The 13,909-nt window shown below is 45.5% G+C and overlaps 1 protein-coding gene across 13 annotated transcripts in view; it reads left to right on the top strand.

Annotated features, from left to right (window-relative positions):
- Positions 1-13,909, top strand: part of PHACTR3 (phosphatase and actin regulator 3) — a 356,261-nt gene that overhangs the window by 231,376 nt on the left and 110,976 nt on the right. For all 13 annotated transcript variants that reach the window (XM_053249632.1, XM_053249641.1, XM_053249630.1 and 10 more), the window contains 2 exons: positions 374-621; positions 6,947-7,100. In XM_053249632.1, coding sequence (XP_053105607.1) covers positions 374-621; positions 6,947-7,100 — 402 coding nt within the window. The remainder of the gene's footprint in view (positions 1-373; positions 622-6,946; positions 7,101-13,909) is intronic.

Genomic DNA, 13,909 nt, shown 5'->3' with positions numbered 1-13,909 from the left:
ACCGTTTATGGCACAGATCCCAAAACTGGATTCAAGAACATTTATTCTCAAGTATGTGTGCATAGGATTGCGATATTCATGGAATTCTGAACTATCAGAATGGTGATGTTTCTCTTGAATGATGTTTCCCATTGCAAGCACTTGCTGTGTTCTTTGAAAAGGTCAGTCACTACCCTCTTGGGCCTTCATCTTGTGACAGGTACTAAAGTGTGGCTGAGTCTTGAACACTGTAATCCCATAGCAATTCTTTCATAGCCCTCTACAGAGCAAAATGCTCTGGAGAACTTGTTTGTGGCACTGATCCCCCCCTTGGATGGTGCTGAGTTACTGATACCAGACTGAAACTCCATGTTTGTTTGCTTTTGATCCCCAGCTTTCATGGAAGAGAAAACAAAGGGTCTCCCAAAAAGCGCATGGATGTACGCCCCTCCAGAACATCTAGCATTGAGCACAGCAAAGAGAAGGATAATTCGGGGAGCTACAGCAGCGATCCGGAGAACAAAAGGAATTCTGTTAAGGAATTGGATGAGAACAAAGAGAACCTGATCATGAGCTCCGAAATCAAGGATGACTCTGTTTTCTATCAGGATGAAGAGGTCTTGAATGACTCCATAATTTCTGGTAAGAAAAGTCATTTTATGAACTTTATAAAATTTTGTTATTCAGAAGAACTGGTCCAAGGGTGCGTTCACCTCTGTATATTTTTTATTATTTACTTGATAAGGAATTGATGGTGAGCCAGCTGTATTCAATGGGTGCTGTGTCCTAAATCAGGTAGTGTCAGAATGGCCTTTTGGAGTCAAGGAGCCAATTCCCACTTCTATGGTGGGGTAAAAGTATTAACAATTAGGTCCAACTGACATGTTATTGGGGGAATGTAGGAGCTATTCTCCTCATCCCATTGAGCCAATCGGGATGAGGAGGTTCTACTGGTTCTGGATGCAGTTGAACTCCCCTTGAAAGAGCAAGTGTGCACCTTGGGGGTACTGCTGGACCCAGCTCTGCTTTTGGAAGCTCAGGTGGAGATGGTGGCCAGGAGTGACTTTGCAAGGCTTCGGCTAGTGCGCCAGCTGTGTCATTTTCTCAAGAAGGCAGATCTGGCCACTTTTACCCCTGCCTTAGTCGCTGGTTCACTGTAATGCACTGTATGTGGGGCTGCCCTTGAAGAATATTCAGAAATTGCAGCTAATGCAAAATGTGGCAGCTAGGATGTTATCCAGAGCTGCCCGCTGGGACCGTATTATCCCCATTTTGAAAGAGTTACATTGGCTGCCAATCTGTTTCTGGGTCCAACTCCAGGTGCTGTTTTTGACCTTTAAAGCCCTAAATGGTTTGGGCCCTGAATACCTGAGGGACCGCCTGCTCCCAAGGTTTTCTGCCCGCTCGATGAGGTCATTTGAGGGGGCCCTGCTCTATATGCTGACAATGAGGGAGGCTCGCCTGTTGTGTACACAGGACAGGGTCTTCTCAGTCATTGCCCCCAGACTATGGAATGGTCTCCCAGTCAGCCTGCTCTCCCCAGTTTCCATGACAGTTTTTAGAAAGCAAATAAAATCTTGGCTTTTTACCCAGGCTTTTAAATGAGTGTTTTGTTTGCTGCTGCTTTGTATCTTATGGTTATATTGTACATGTTTTTTAAACTTTTAATTAGATTTGTCAAGTCAAGTCTAGTTTTATTTACGGTCCTAGACCAAACAATCCATACATGCAAAAGACATTTTTTATATTTTATGTATTTTTATATTCCATTTTAATTCTTATTCTGTAGCTTTTATGGTTTTATATTGTTGAAAATTTTGTAAACCTCCTTGAGATTATTTTAATGAAAGGTGGTATATAAATTTAAAAACAAATAACTAAATACATTGTTCTTTCCTACATCCTTCCAGTACATCATTCAATTTCCTACATCATTCTCTAGAGAGGAACCTCATGGGTTGACCAAATGCATGGCTCTTTCCCATTCTAGTATCACTGGGAAGGAACCATGTTAATCCAGTCAATTAACTAAGATCTCTACAGATGGGCAAGAGTTTCCCACACTGCTCTGGTAACAACATACCAGTTGTGTGTCTTGGCCTCTGTTCAATATCTGTAAAAGAGAAATACCTCAAATGGTTATTGTAATTGTGACAAGCACCATAAAGCTCTTACATTACGTTAAGAGTCTGAATGATCAGCAGTCGTAGTTTTAATAGCCATACCCAATATAGTGTTTAGGAAGGGGAAGCCAATGCAAATATGGAGTAAATTACACAAGGACTCATTTAATGCATGAGGATACAGCAGCTTCAAAAATATTTATAATAGAAATTGTCCTAGAAGTCAAATCAGATGTAAATTACTCTGCAAGGAGAAATAGCTCAATGGAAATACGTGTAGACAGTATATTGTTTAGAGCTAAGCCGGGGTTTCCATCAAGGAAGGGATGCCAGAGTGCCATGGATCTGGGCTGGGAGAGAGCAGGGAATCAGAATCTTATCTAGAGCTGAGCAGGATCACAGGAGTTGGGTAAGGCAACATGAATAGTGTGTTGCTCCAACACTTTCCTGAAGCAGACTTCCCATTCTAATGGCTGCTTCCGAGACAGAGCGAATGGATTCTGCTCCTTTCTTAGGGAAGGCTCTAAGTTTATAAGAGGCCTTGCTTGATTTCTTAGATGCTGTCACTGGTGACAGGCAACAGGCTTCTGCTAAGACTGCTGAGTCCTCAGGTGAATCTGCAAGTCAGAGGATGAAGACAGGGCTATCCCTTTAGGTCCTAGTGCAGGTACTGTTTCTCTGGTTCCCCTTTTGGGGGGATACCAGTGGTCTGCAGTCATCTGGGGGCTAGGTCCTAGGTTCTACTCACCTTGTCTCATCCCCAGAACTGTCTGCTTCACCCCCAGTTGGGGAAGACCTGGAACCACACCCACCCACCCACACCCACAGGTGGGCACTTTGAGGCCTGAACATGGTACCTCATGGTTGGGCTGGAATCTAGCCTAGTAAGTTGCTGGGTCTCTTTATGCTCAGACTCCTCTTCATTCACAAAAAACAGTAGGATGTGCAATATTGTGCCCTGTGGTTAACAGGCAATATGAAATCTCTAGATTGATTTATCCCAGATTGAGATGGGTATAATTTCACATTTGTCTGATCAACACTTTCTACCTGCAAAATATCAGACGTGGTCACCTTCGTTCTTGCCCTTGCACTCGTCCCAGTCTAGAGTGCAGTGCTACCTCAAGCCTAAAACGCTAGCAAGTGACCTCATAAGTCCAGAGTCGAGGAGCATGTAAAGGGTATGCACACCACCCCCATCCTTACATTGGTTGAATGTGTGAAGGCGAAGCAAAGTTGAGGCTGCTGGCCATGTTATTGAAAATCAGTGCACCCACCAGCCATGTCTTCCAGCAGCCATGCATTTAGCATGTGTATGTAAAAGCCCCAATGCACATGCAACTGTACATAGGTTGGGGTTTTCCATGCAGTTGGTGACCTTGGCCAATCATGGCACATGTGCATAAGACCCTCGTGCACATGTGTCTTGCATAAGACACGTGGGCATTGGAATGCACATCCAGTGGGCATAAACCCATTCCCCTCTCAAAGGAACATAGGAAGCTGCCATATACCAAGTCAGTCCATTGGTCCATCTAGCTCAGTATTGTCTGCACAGACTGGCAGTGGCTTCTCCAAGGTTTCAGGCAGGAATCTCTCTCAGTCCTTTCTGGAGATGCCAGGGAGGGACCTTCTGCATGCAAGCATGCAGGTGCTTTTCCCAGAGTGGCCCCATCCCCTAAGGATCTTACAGTGCTCACACACATAGTCTCCCTTTGAAATGCAAACCAGGGTGGACCCAGCTTAGCAAAGGGGGCAATTCATGCTTGCTACCACAAGACCAGCTCTCCCCTCTGATATCCTCATTAAACAAGCACAAGAGTTAGGAGACTTTATGAGGTTGCGATGGAACCCCGCACACAACTCCCCAGTCGTTTGTATGTACTGTTGCACCAAAGGGCAAAACTTACCAAGATTGCACACAAGCTGGAAGTGCTCTTTAGGAGAGGGGAAATGGTGTCTCTGGAGAGGAGAGCTGGTCTTGTGGTAGCAAGCATGACTTGTCCCCATAGCTAAGCAGGGTCTACCCTGGTTGCATCTGAATAGGAGACTTGATAGGTGAGCACTGCAAGATATTCACCTCAGGGGATGAAGCTGCTCTGGGAAGAGCAGAAGGTTTCAAGTTCCCTCTCTGGCATCTCCAAGATAGGGCTGAGAGAGATTCCTGCCTGCAACCTTGGAGAAGCCGCTGCCAGTCTGTGAAGACAATACTGAGCTAGATAGACCAATGGTCTGACTCAGTATATGGCAGTTTCCTATGTTCCTATGATGTCACTGACTCTCAGTAACATGTTCCCTCTCCTTACAGAGCATTTTGAGAGTGAGGGAAATTTCAACATCTGGCACAACTGCACACACAGAAGGGGACTGGGGGAGTTGCATGTGGGCCCCCATTTCGTATCCCTGCAGAGCCTCCTGGAGCACATACTTCATTAATTAGGACATCAGCCTGTGCGGGGTGGGCTGTCTGCATATCTGTGTGCATATTCTAGGTACCCCTGCCCAATATATCTTGAAATAACAAGAGAAGGTATCTATACACATTGTTCAGTGAACAATTCAAAACTGTGAGCAAATGTGCTAGAGCATTGATAAACAGTTTATGATATTCTATGAGCCCCTACAAAATTGCAGTGCTCATGGGTGGGGAGAGTTCTAATTACATGAGAGGTGTGAATAATCTACGCTATTTACTGTGCATATGGGAACTGGCAGATCTCATGGTGATTATCCCAAATAAGAGGCCTAGTGATTCATTAATTAAACGACAAGGGCAAGAAAGGAGGCTATGAGATCCCCATGGGGCATTAGATGCATCACAACCATCACAACTTTGCCAGGCTTGTTCATTTGTGTTCTGTGTGAGATACACTTTTCATTCTGGACACTGGGTGGTGCTGCATTCATTGAACATGGGTTGAGAAAACTTGCTCTTTCAGAAGAGGTGATGAAGGATTCTCATTATTTTACTAAGGTAGTTAGTTCCTGGGAGGATTCTAGCTGGGTTTTTTGGGTTTTGTTTTAAAATAAGGGATGACCCAATCATATAGATAGTTTTCCGTAGTTTACTGTGTCTCTGATGGGCATTCTTCTTAACAAGTAGGGGAAATGAGCCAAGTAGGGGAAAGGAGATATAGATGGAATTGGGATGTAACTGTGAAACCGGTGCCCCCTGACCAAAGGAGGCTAGTTATGGAGCTCTGCTTGCTACCCAGGATTGCTGCTGGAGAGCCTGTTCCATTGTGACTTGCCTATAGGCTACTTTGGGGTGTCAGGGTCTTGACCCCGTGCCCTTCTCAGAGTGGCCTTCTGACAAGACTGATCGTTGGCTGGGTACTAGAGGATCTCTATGATCAGACTTGAAGTACAATTAGCTATGCTTCTGGAACATTCTATTGAGGGCCAGAGGAATAAAATATGGCTACCCTGAACTTTCTTTGGCCTTATATTTTAGGTTGAATTTTGAGGGTTCGGAGAAAAAGATGCCTCTCTTATCTAGGTGTCCCAAATTTCCATACCCAACTAGGCAAGGCATTTATGATCTTCCATCTGTACCACAATGCATTGCCCCATATGTTCTGCAGCACAATGTGAGTGGTTCTGAGTCACTTCCACTTCTGTGGTCTCCTAAGCAGTCATGGGAGGTCTTGTACTTTTGCGTAAGAGTGCAGATACTCAAAGCAGCATATCCACTCTCCAGTAGTACTACTTAAATTGTATCCAATCTAAGTAATGCTTGCAGAGTGTGGGTGAATGTTTTTAATTATTTGTTTGTGCAAAAATGCCAGCATGCCTGTAGCAGCACAGGCACCTGGGAATCACTCGTCTTACACAGTGAAATATGGGCCATTGATATTTGGCTTCTAATAATAGCTAGTAGTATTCAAAGACAGTGCCAATCTCAGATACTTTTGTATCTGAAATATAAAGTTTAAACAACAACACCTTTCTTCTGACAGGGCTGCTCAACTTCAGCCCTCCAGCTATTTTTGGACTACAACTCCCATAATCCCCAGCCACAGCAGTCAATAGCCAGGGATTATAGGAATTGTAGGCCAACATTTGCAGAAGGGCCAAAGTTGAGCAGCCCTGTGCTACAACATGGGCCAGAATTTGGTTTTTCTGAAATGGCCCAAGGGTGCAGATCTCAGCGATTCAGCAGCATCTGTGATGGGATTCCCAACCTCCTCACACAGTTGAAGAGCCATCATTTCTTCCATTGCTCAGGACTCAGCTTATGTCAGCTCACTCACTGTGTTAGAAAAGGGCCCTTTCATGAGTTACTGCAGTTATACAGGTATCACTTTCTCTTGACTTATCATGCTGCCAGAATTAATACTTTGGGGTGGGGGTTCCAGAGCATGGTCTGCAGATACATGATGTATCCATTTTGCTGAAACTAATAAGCAGGACTCAGTTTGCTTCATGCCTGGATGGGTGACTGCTTGGCAACCTGTTGACTACAGCACCCAGAATCCCCAGCTGCAATGGCCTTTAGCCGAGGATTCTGGGAATTGTAGTCAACAACATCTGGGAATCTCTGTTACAGGGGACACTGAACTCTGTGAATGCTGCCTTGGGTACAATGGTGGAGGAAAGATGGGATGTACATGCAATAAATAAATAAACCACATGAGTGGAGTCAAAGTTGTGTGAGGTCTTTCCCATAAAGCCATCACCCTCCCTCATAAAAAGGGTCCCCATTCTCCTCAAGAAATTCCCTGTAGAATTCATAGCTTGCTTACTCTTTCACAAGAGAACATGAAATAATAAATGATGTCCTTTGCCTATTTTAGGAACAGCAGCTCTGACACGTTCACATTATTTTTCAATGCATTCTCCAGGTACATTGCCAAGAAAATGCAAGAAAGAGTTGCTGGCAGTGAAATTGCGGAACAGGCCAAGCAAACAAGAGCTGGAAGATAGAAACATTTTCCCAAGGAGGACTGATGAAGAGAGACAGGAAATCCGGCAGCAAATTGAAATGAAACTCTCCAAGTAAGTTCAAGTTTAGAGTCAGAATGGGGAAGAAAGCATTTCCTGGTCTGCACTTTGGGTGCACAGACATGTTGTCCATTTCCTGTTGTGCAGCAAAAATTCCCAGCATTCATGAACTCAGTCTCAGGGCCATTGTTTCCCTTGAGCTCAAGTGCCAGGTAGACTGTGGTAGCCACCTAAGAGCTTATTTCATGGCACCCATAACTGTGTGGCATGATAAGATGGTCATTTGTACCTGTGACCATCTGGTTAAACTACTGCCAAATGCAGATGTAACAGGAAACCGAGGTCTCTTCACCTCTAGTTTCCTTGGACACACATTGAAATTCAGGAAACCGGAGTTGAAGGCAGGGGTGGAGCCACCATTGTGTGCCGGCAGTGGGGAGGATTCAAAGAACCTAGGCCACTGTGCTCTGGGGCCACACCTGGTGTCCCACCCACACCCCTGTGTCTGACATCAGACGCACAGGGGGCATGGTTGCATCTGCGAACAGGGCCATGCGAGGCATCTGACTTCAGACACACAGGGGGCATGGCTTGGGTGGTGAGGGGCCGCTAGTGGTGGACTGGACAGGGGGCACCAGCGTTCTCCCTACACCACTAGTTGAAAGCAAGAAGGGACTTGTGGTTTCTCTTCCTGAAGTTTGGGCACCTCCAACTCCAACTCCAGTTCTGAGGTGCCAGCACTACATTTGAATGCTGGCACCACAGTTTTGTCCCCATGGAGCTGGAGTTGAGGGAGGAAGCTCCTCCCTCAATCTGGCCCTATTGGCTGCCCCGGCTGTCCTTCTGTCAAGAAGGAAGCCTGCACAGCCAGCTCCTCTGCTTCCCTGCAGTCTCGCTGACTGCAGAGAGGCAACTCTTCTGCACATCCAAAAGCTGACAGGAGAGTGGAGGGAGAGAGGGACGTGGAACAGCAGGTCAACTGGACCCGTGGCTCCGCATTACGTTGGAAGGGTGCCTCAGAGTTACCAACCCTTCCCATCTGCTCTGTAATCTGGAAAATAGAAGGGTGGGAATAACAAATAAATTAAATGAAAACTGAGACAAAATACCAGGTAAAGTATTTGGGTTTGGATAAAGTATTTCAAGGGATACTTTTGCTCAGTTAGGTGAAGAGGCTTCCCTGAGCATGGTCTTTGCAAGTTGCTTGAGCCTGACAAAGGCAGCCTGACAAATGTAGTAGAGTTACTACTTCTGCTTCTTAGTGGTGCTTTGTGTGCAGTGTTTGAATTAAAAATAGCACAATGGGCTTGATTTTCATGGAAGTTCTATAATGGTTGGAAGAAAAATGAACTCTTGAAAAGGCAACGTTTGACATGAAAGTGGCAACTCATGAGCATTTGTCTCAATCCAATGTGATTTTGAGCATCCCTGTAGTTGCAGGCTATAGAAAAGTACCATACCATGCAGTTATGGACTCTGGTTAGAATCCAGACTAAGGCAGTCATTACTAGGGATGTGCAAACAGGTTCGATGTTGAACAGGTTTGACATTGAACCTATTCAGTTCGATGTTCCAGGGTTGAACCCAACACCCCCTGGTTTGGTTTGGCAGCGGACTGAAACCCCACCCCCCCACCCCCCGGCCGTTTGGTGGGGGGGGGTGGGGTTGTGAATGATTAGACATTTTTTTAAAATTCCTAATCCCCTCAGGGGGGCTCCTCCAAGGCCACGGATGGGCACAGAGGTTTCTCCTCCCTGCTGTCAGCCTCTGTTATACTGGAAATCACCCTGTTCGAGCAGTTTTCGGCCAGTTCCAGGCCTCACTCCCATCACATTGGCCATTTTGGAGACTGCTGCTCATGCCCAATGGGCCTCTGTGTGGTCTGTCATGACCCAGCCATGCAGAGGTCTCCAAAATGGCCTCTGCGATGGGGGTGAGGACTGGGCTAATGAGCAGGGCTAATGACTTACCAATGGGGTGATTTCCAGCCTAATGGAGGCCAGTGGGGGGAGGGGGAATCCCCTGTGGCCTCAAAAAAGTACTTAATTTTTTTTAAAAAAAATTGCTTAAAAAAAGCCCCAACCAAATCAAACGGGGGTGGGGTGGTCAGGGGGTTCTCAACCAAACTGGCTCAGTCTGGGAACAGATCCAGTTTGGACTTAAATCAAACCAGGCCAGCTGGTCTTGTGCACACCCCTAGTCATTGCTAAGTTGCACTGAAATTAATGGAACGTAGGTTAGTCATTCGGTTATATTCCAGTAGTGCTTCGATGACTGGCTAGTCTGAAAGCTGCCCTGCATGTGGTAAGATTTTGAGCAGCTAAAATGTTTTGTAAACCCAACTAACTGGGCCACGTGGCACCTTTTAAAGTGTGGCTGTATTTTATTTAGCAGAGGAAGAGCCATAAATCCTGTGTAGCCCAGCACACCATCCCTTCTCGGTAGCTGTTTTCTGGTGTTGCCCTTTTGTTTCTTTTTTTAGATTGTTACAGGGGAGGGGACCATCTTCTCATTCCTTTTGCCATGTAAACATCTTTGAGAACTTTTTTTGTTGACAAGCATATATGGCTGCTGCTACTACTGCTACTGCTACTGCTACTGCTACTGCTACTACTATTACAATCCTCTGAATTTCCTGTGAGGGAAATCCTACTATGTCACAGACATGGAAGGCTGTTTTCTTCTTCTGGCTTCACCTGAAATGCTAAGAAAGTTGGGAAAGCACTCTTTATTTTTCTTCCCTCAACTCATCCTCTTTTCTAGAACTGAAGCAGATTTTTTTTAATGGAAATGTAATAAAAATTAGAAAGTCAGACTTTGAGTTTGAAACTTGAATTCCAAAATTACAATATGGATTAAGAATTGAAAATGTCGTCTAGCTGCTCTGGATTTAGCACTCTCAGTAGTTGTCCTGTCCTGGTTCATAAGGGAGCACCCGAGGTGGGGGTGCTCAGTTTTGCTGTAGATGGTTGAAGCCGGGTCTTGATTGCATCTGTGTGAAAGACATTGTGACTCAAGAGCTTCTGATTGGTGTCATATATACATTTTAAGCTGAAGCAAGCAGAGATTGTTGTAACAATTCAGAACCACACATCTAATGGACAGCGCCCAGCAGTATTGCTACTTTGCTAGCTGCTAGCAGAAACTGAGGTCCCATTGGACCTAATGCCAAACCAGAGTTAAATGTGCCAGAGATTTGAGTTTGTGAGTGTCCAAAAGTGTGAAGCCACATTTTTGCCACCCAACTCTGGCTCCATTTTAGCTCCCAAACCTGAGAACCCTTAGTTTATAGTGAGTTTCGCTGCTGAAACCTGAGGTTGGAAGACGGCATTGTGTAATCCAAATTCTGACACCACTATAACTCAGTCTTGGAGGGATTGCTGGTGACTTCCATGGTCATTGGCAGGTTACTAGTTTGGTGGTCTTGAACTACTCTCTGTAATCTTGCCACAAGGCTTGCCACAAGGTCAGAGTTCTGCTGTTGTTGATGTGGTATGAGTGATAACTGAGATGATGTTATCATGTCTCCCCTGCTGTATGGCCTCTTGGAACTGGAGACATGTCTGAGGGTATCTGTGAGTTAGGTCATAACAAGTTTGGCTATAGGGACGTAACAAATATTAGATGAGGAGGAAGAGGGAAGGGTCGCCTCGCTAGAGAGGCAGCATCATGCGTGTCTGAAGAGAATATTTTGTTGTAAACCACCCAGAGACGTACGTTTGGGGGATGTATAAAATATGTTAAATACATAATAATAAAAATACATACTGTAGAGTTATGCAAACAATAATTTCAAACAGTAACAGTATTACAAAGATTTATCTATATCACACAACAGAGGTCTTGAATACAGTATATTTCATGACAAAGTGAGAAATACTGCAGTTGATCTGAAAGTTCTTTTTAGAAATTTGTTTGACATAGAAGTGAGGGGTCATGGTAAGGTTTCATCACCCCCTCCTCTTACACAAACACACACACTTTTTGCAACCACCTATTTTGTGGTTCTGTTAGTACTTACAAATTCACGCCCAGCATCTGCTGGGCACCTTTTCTAAAACAAAAACAAAGAGAAAAAAATGCTATTCAGTTAAAAAAAAATCCATCAGACTCAAGAGCAAGGTCTCTAGAGCAACTTTGCCCTAATTCTAATTTGGCTTCAAACATAATCATTGTGAAGTTCCCTTTGTGCTTGTGCACGCTCCCCAGCACTGAAATGCCCTCCCTTTGTTTGCAGTCTATACACAGGGTGGTAAAGTTAGAGGACCATTTCAGCTGATGACAAAGCAACACTAGCCTTATTCAGGCATTAGGATGCTGTACCCTGGAAAAATACCCACAGGAGCATGCCCAATCACAGGGAGAATAATCTTCTCAAGTCTAGTGTTTAGGTCCTCAGACAAATGCTGTACTGTTGGACAGCATGGGGGTGAGGCAATAAATGTGTTGGCCTGGGGGGTGGGGCTTGCTGGTGCGATCTTGTGAGTGCTGTACCTGGGTGCAATGTCCTTCCTTAAAGTGTTGCCTGAGCAGAGCTATGGAGTGTAGTCAGAATGGTATGAATGAGTCTGCAAGGAACTGTGTGCTGCATTTAGAGCACTGTGCTCGTGTTTAGGTCCATAAATCTGTATATGATTTTGAAATAATAATGATATGTAGCCCAGGTTTATTTATTCACAAATGGATTTTGGTCTGCAACCCCTGCAACCAAGCATGCACTGTGACCACAAAATCATACTCTATGATTAGAGTACAGTGGAAGCACTATAAAAATAGGAACCAGCTACCAAAACGAAAGAATTCAAAACACAGCCCAGTGATAAAGAACAGCAAGATGTCTAGAGTCTATGAGCCCATTCAGACAACCGGGCGGGCAGCAGGGTGGGTGGTCAGGCATGGGAGGGCGTGGCAAGGTTCAGCCTACCTTTTCCCCAATGACCCCGCTTTAGCCTTTCGGCATGGAAGCCACACACTCACATGACCAACGTTGCAAGGAGCAGCACCAGGCACTATCTGTGCTGCTCCCAGCAGCATGGAGCAAATGAGGGTGGTCTTGTGGTAGCAAGCATGACTTGTCCCCTTAGCTAAGCAGGGTCTGCCCTGGTTGCATATGAATGGGAGACTTGATGTGTGAGCACTGCAAGATATTCCCCTCAAGGGATGAAGCCGCTCTGGGAAGAGCAGAAGGTTTCAAGTTCCCTCCCTGGCTTCTCCAAGATAGGGCTGAGAGAGATTCCTGCCTGCAACCTTGGAGATGCTGCTGCCAGTCTGTGAAGACAATACTGAGCTAGATAGACCAATGGTCTGACTCAGTATATGGCATCTTTCTGTGTTCCTATGTTACTATATCCCACAAGGCACCATGCACCATGCAATGAATGTGGTGCCTTGGGGGATCCCCCTCATCAGAGGGGTGTTCTAGGCACCCATCTCTGTGTCTCCTTGGCTCCGTGGAAGCAGTGCTGCAGCCTCAAGTAGCTGCTTCTAAAACAAGTGCTAGCAGGGGGAAGCAGTGGGGAAGGGTGAGCAGGTAAGGAGCTCCTTACCTGCATCTTAAAGGTACCCCTGCCTGCCCATCAAGCTGGCTCAAATGCCGGCATTCAAGCCTGGTAGGCGCTTGAAAAAGGAAGCAGCAAACAGGCTCATGCTCAGCCCTATCACAAACTTTTTAAAGCTTTTCTGGAAGTTGGGGGGGTGGGGCTTCAGCTCCCCCCTTCAACTCAGGCTTTGAAGGCACACACCTTAGAGCCCAGTTCTCCCCTCCGCTGTTAATGCCCCAGGTTGAAGGGAAGCAAGTATTCTCTTCAGCCTTGTGTCCAGTCTTTGCTGCTGAGAGCTTCAGACTGGAATGCTCTGTGCTGCCAGGGTCTCATTGCATTATGAGAGCCGTGTGCATTGCGGCCCCCATCTCTGGCATTTGAGGGACTTTGTGGGGGGTGGTACTGTATTGTTTTTCTGCATATGACAGGGCTTCCTTCTCCATCTGCAGCAACCCCCAACTCCCCTCTCCTTGATCCCATTGGACACCCAATGCATTGCCACATGGGACACCTAATTTAACAGGGGGACTGCTGAAATCTATATTCACCAAACGTTTGAATATTTAGTGGCTATCTGATAGCAGACATCTGAAACTGAATCTTTTGAAACTGAAATGGAATATTTAGCCAATACCTGAAATAAAAATGGGTAAGGGAGAATTTGGGGGAGCAAATTCATTTCCATTCTTCCTCCCCAAATTCTCCTAAGTAAGGAGGTTGCAGGATGTGAGTGGGGTATGACACACTGTGCTGACCCCCTTGTTCTCTTTCTTGGGATACTTTAAATGGTATTTAAGCACAGGAACCTCTACAGCACAGCTAGGTGGCACCCATTGGCTGTGTGGACGGGGCAGGAGAGAAGGGTTTTGCACAGGCTGTGGTATCTGATAATGGGGTCTGTGGGCATCAGATATGCTCATCTGATCTCTTAAATTAGGGCTTATTCACACATATATATACTTGGCGTGATATCACACCACTGGATGGTTAGCAGTGGATTATGTGAACTGTCTCCGTTGAAAAGCATTTTATCTGACATAGAGTAATGTCAGGTTCATAAAACTCCATCTGTGGTGCTTGCTCTCTGATGGCTCTTTCACACATGCAAATTGTCACTTGACTTACAAGCAGGGATGTTTGATATCATCCCAAGTGCTAGGTAGGCATGCCCAAGATGTACTTACCCCAGTAGATACCAAAAGAAAGCAGTTCACCTGAAGACAGTGTGTGAAGTTATTCGCCGCTTAGTCGAAACAATTTCTAGACTGGGGGAGTTGGCTGCTGTTTGTGAAACTGGGCCAAGTTACCCACACCATAACTTTG

Source organism: Hemicordylus capensis, chromosome 4 (assembly GCF_027244095.1).
Source record: "Hemicordylus capensis ecotype Gifberg chromosome 4, rHemCap1.1.pri, whole genome shotgun sequence".
Classification (NCBI taxonomy): Eukaryota; Metazoa; Chordata; class Lepidosauria; order Squamata; family Cordylidae; genus Hemicordylus; species Hemicordylus capensis.
This window is presented reverse-complemented; position numbering and strand designations above follow the sequence as displayed.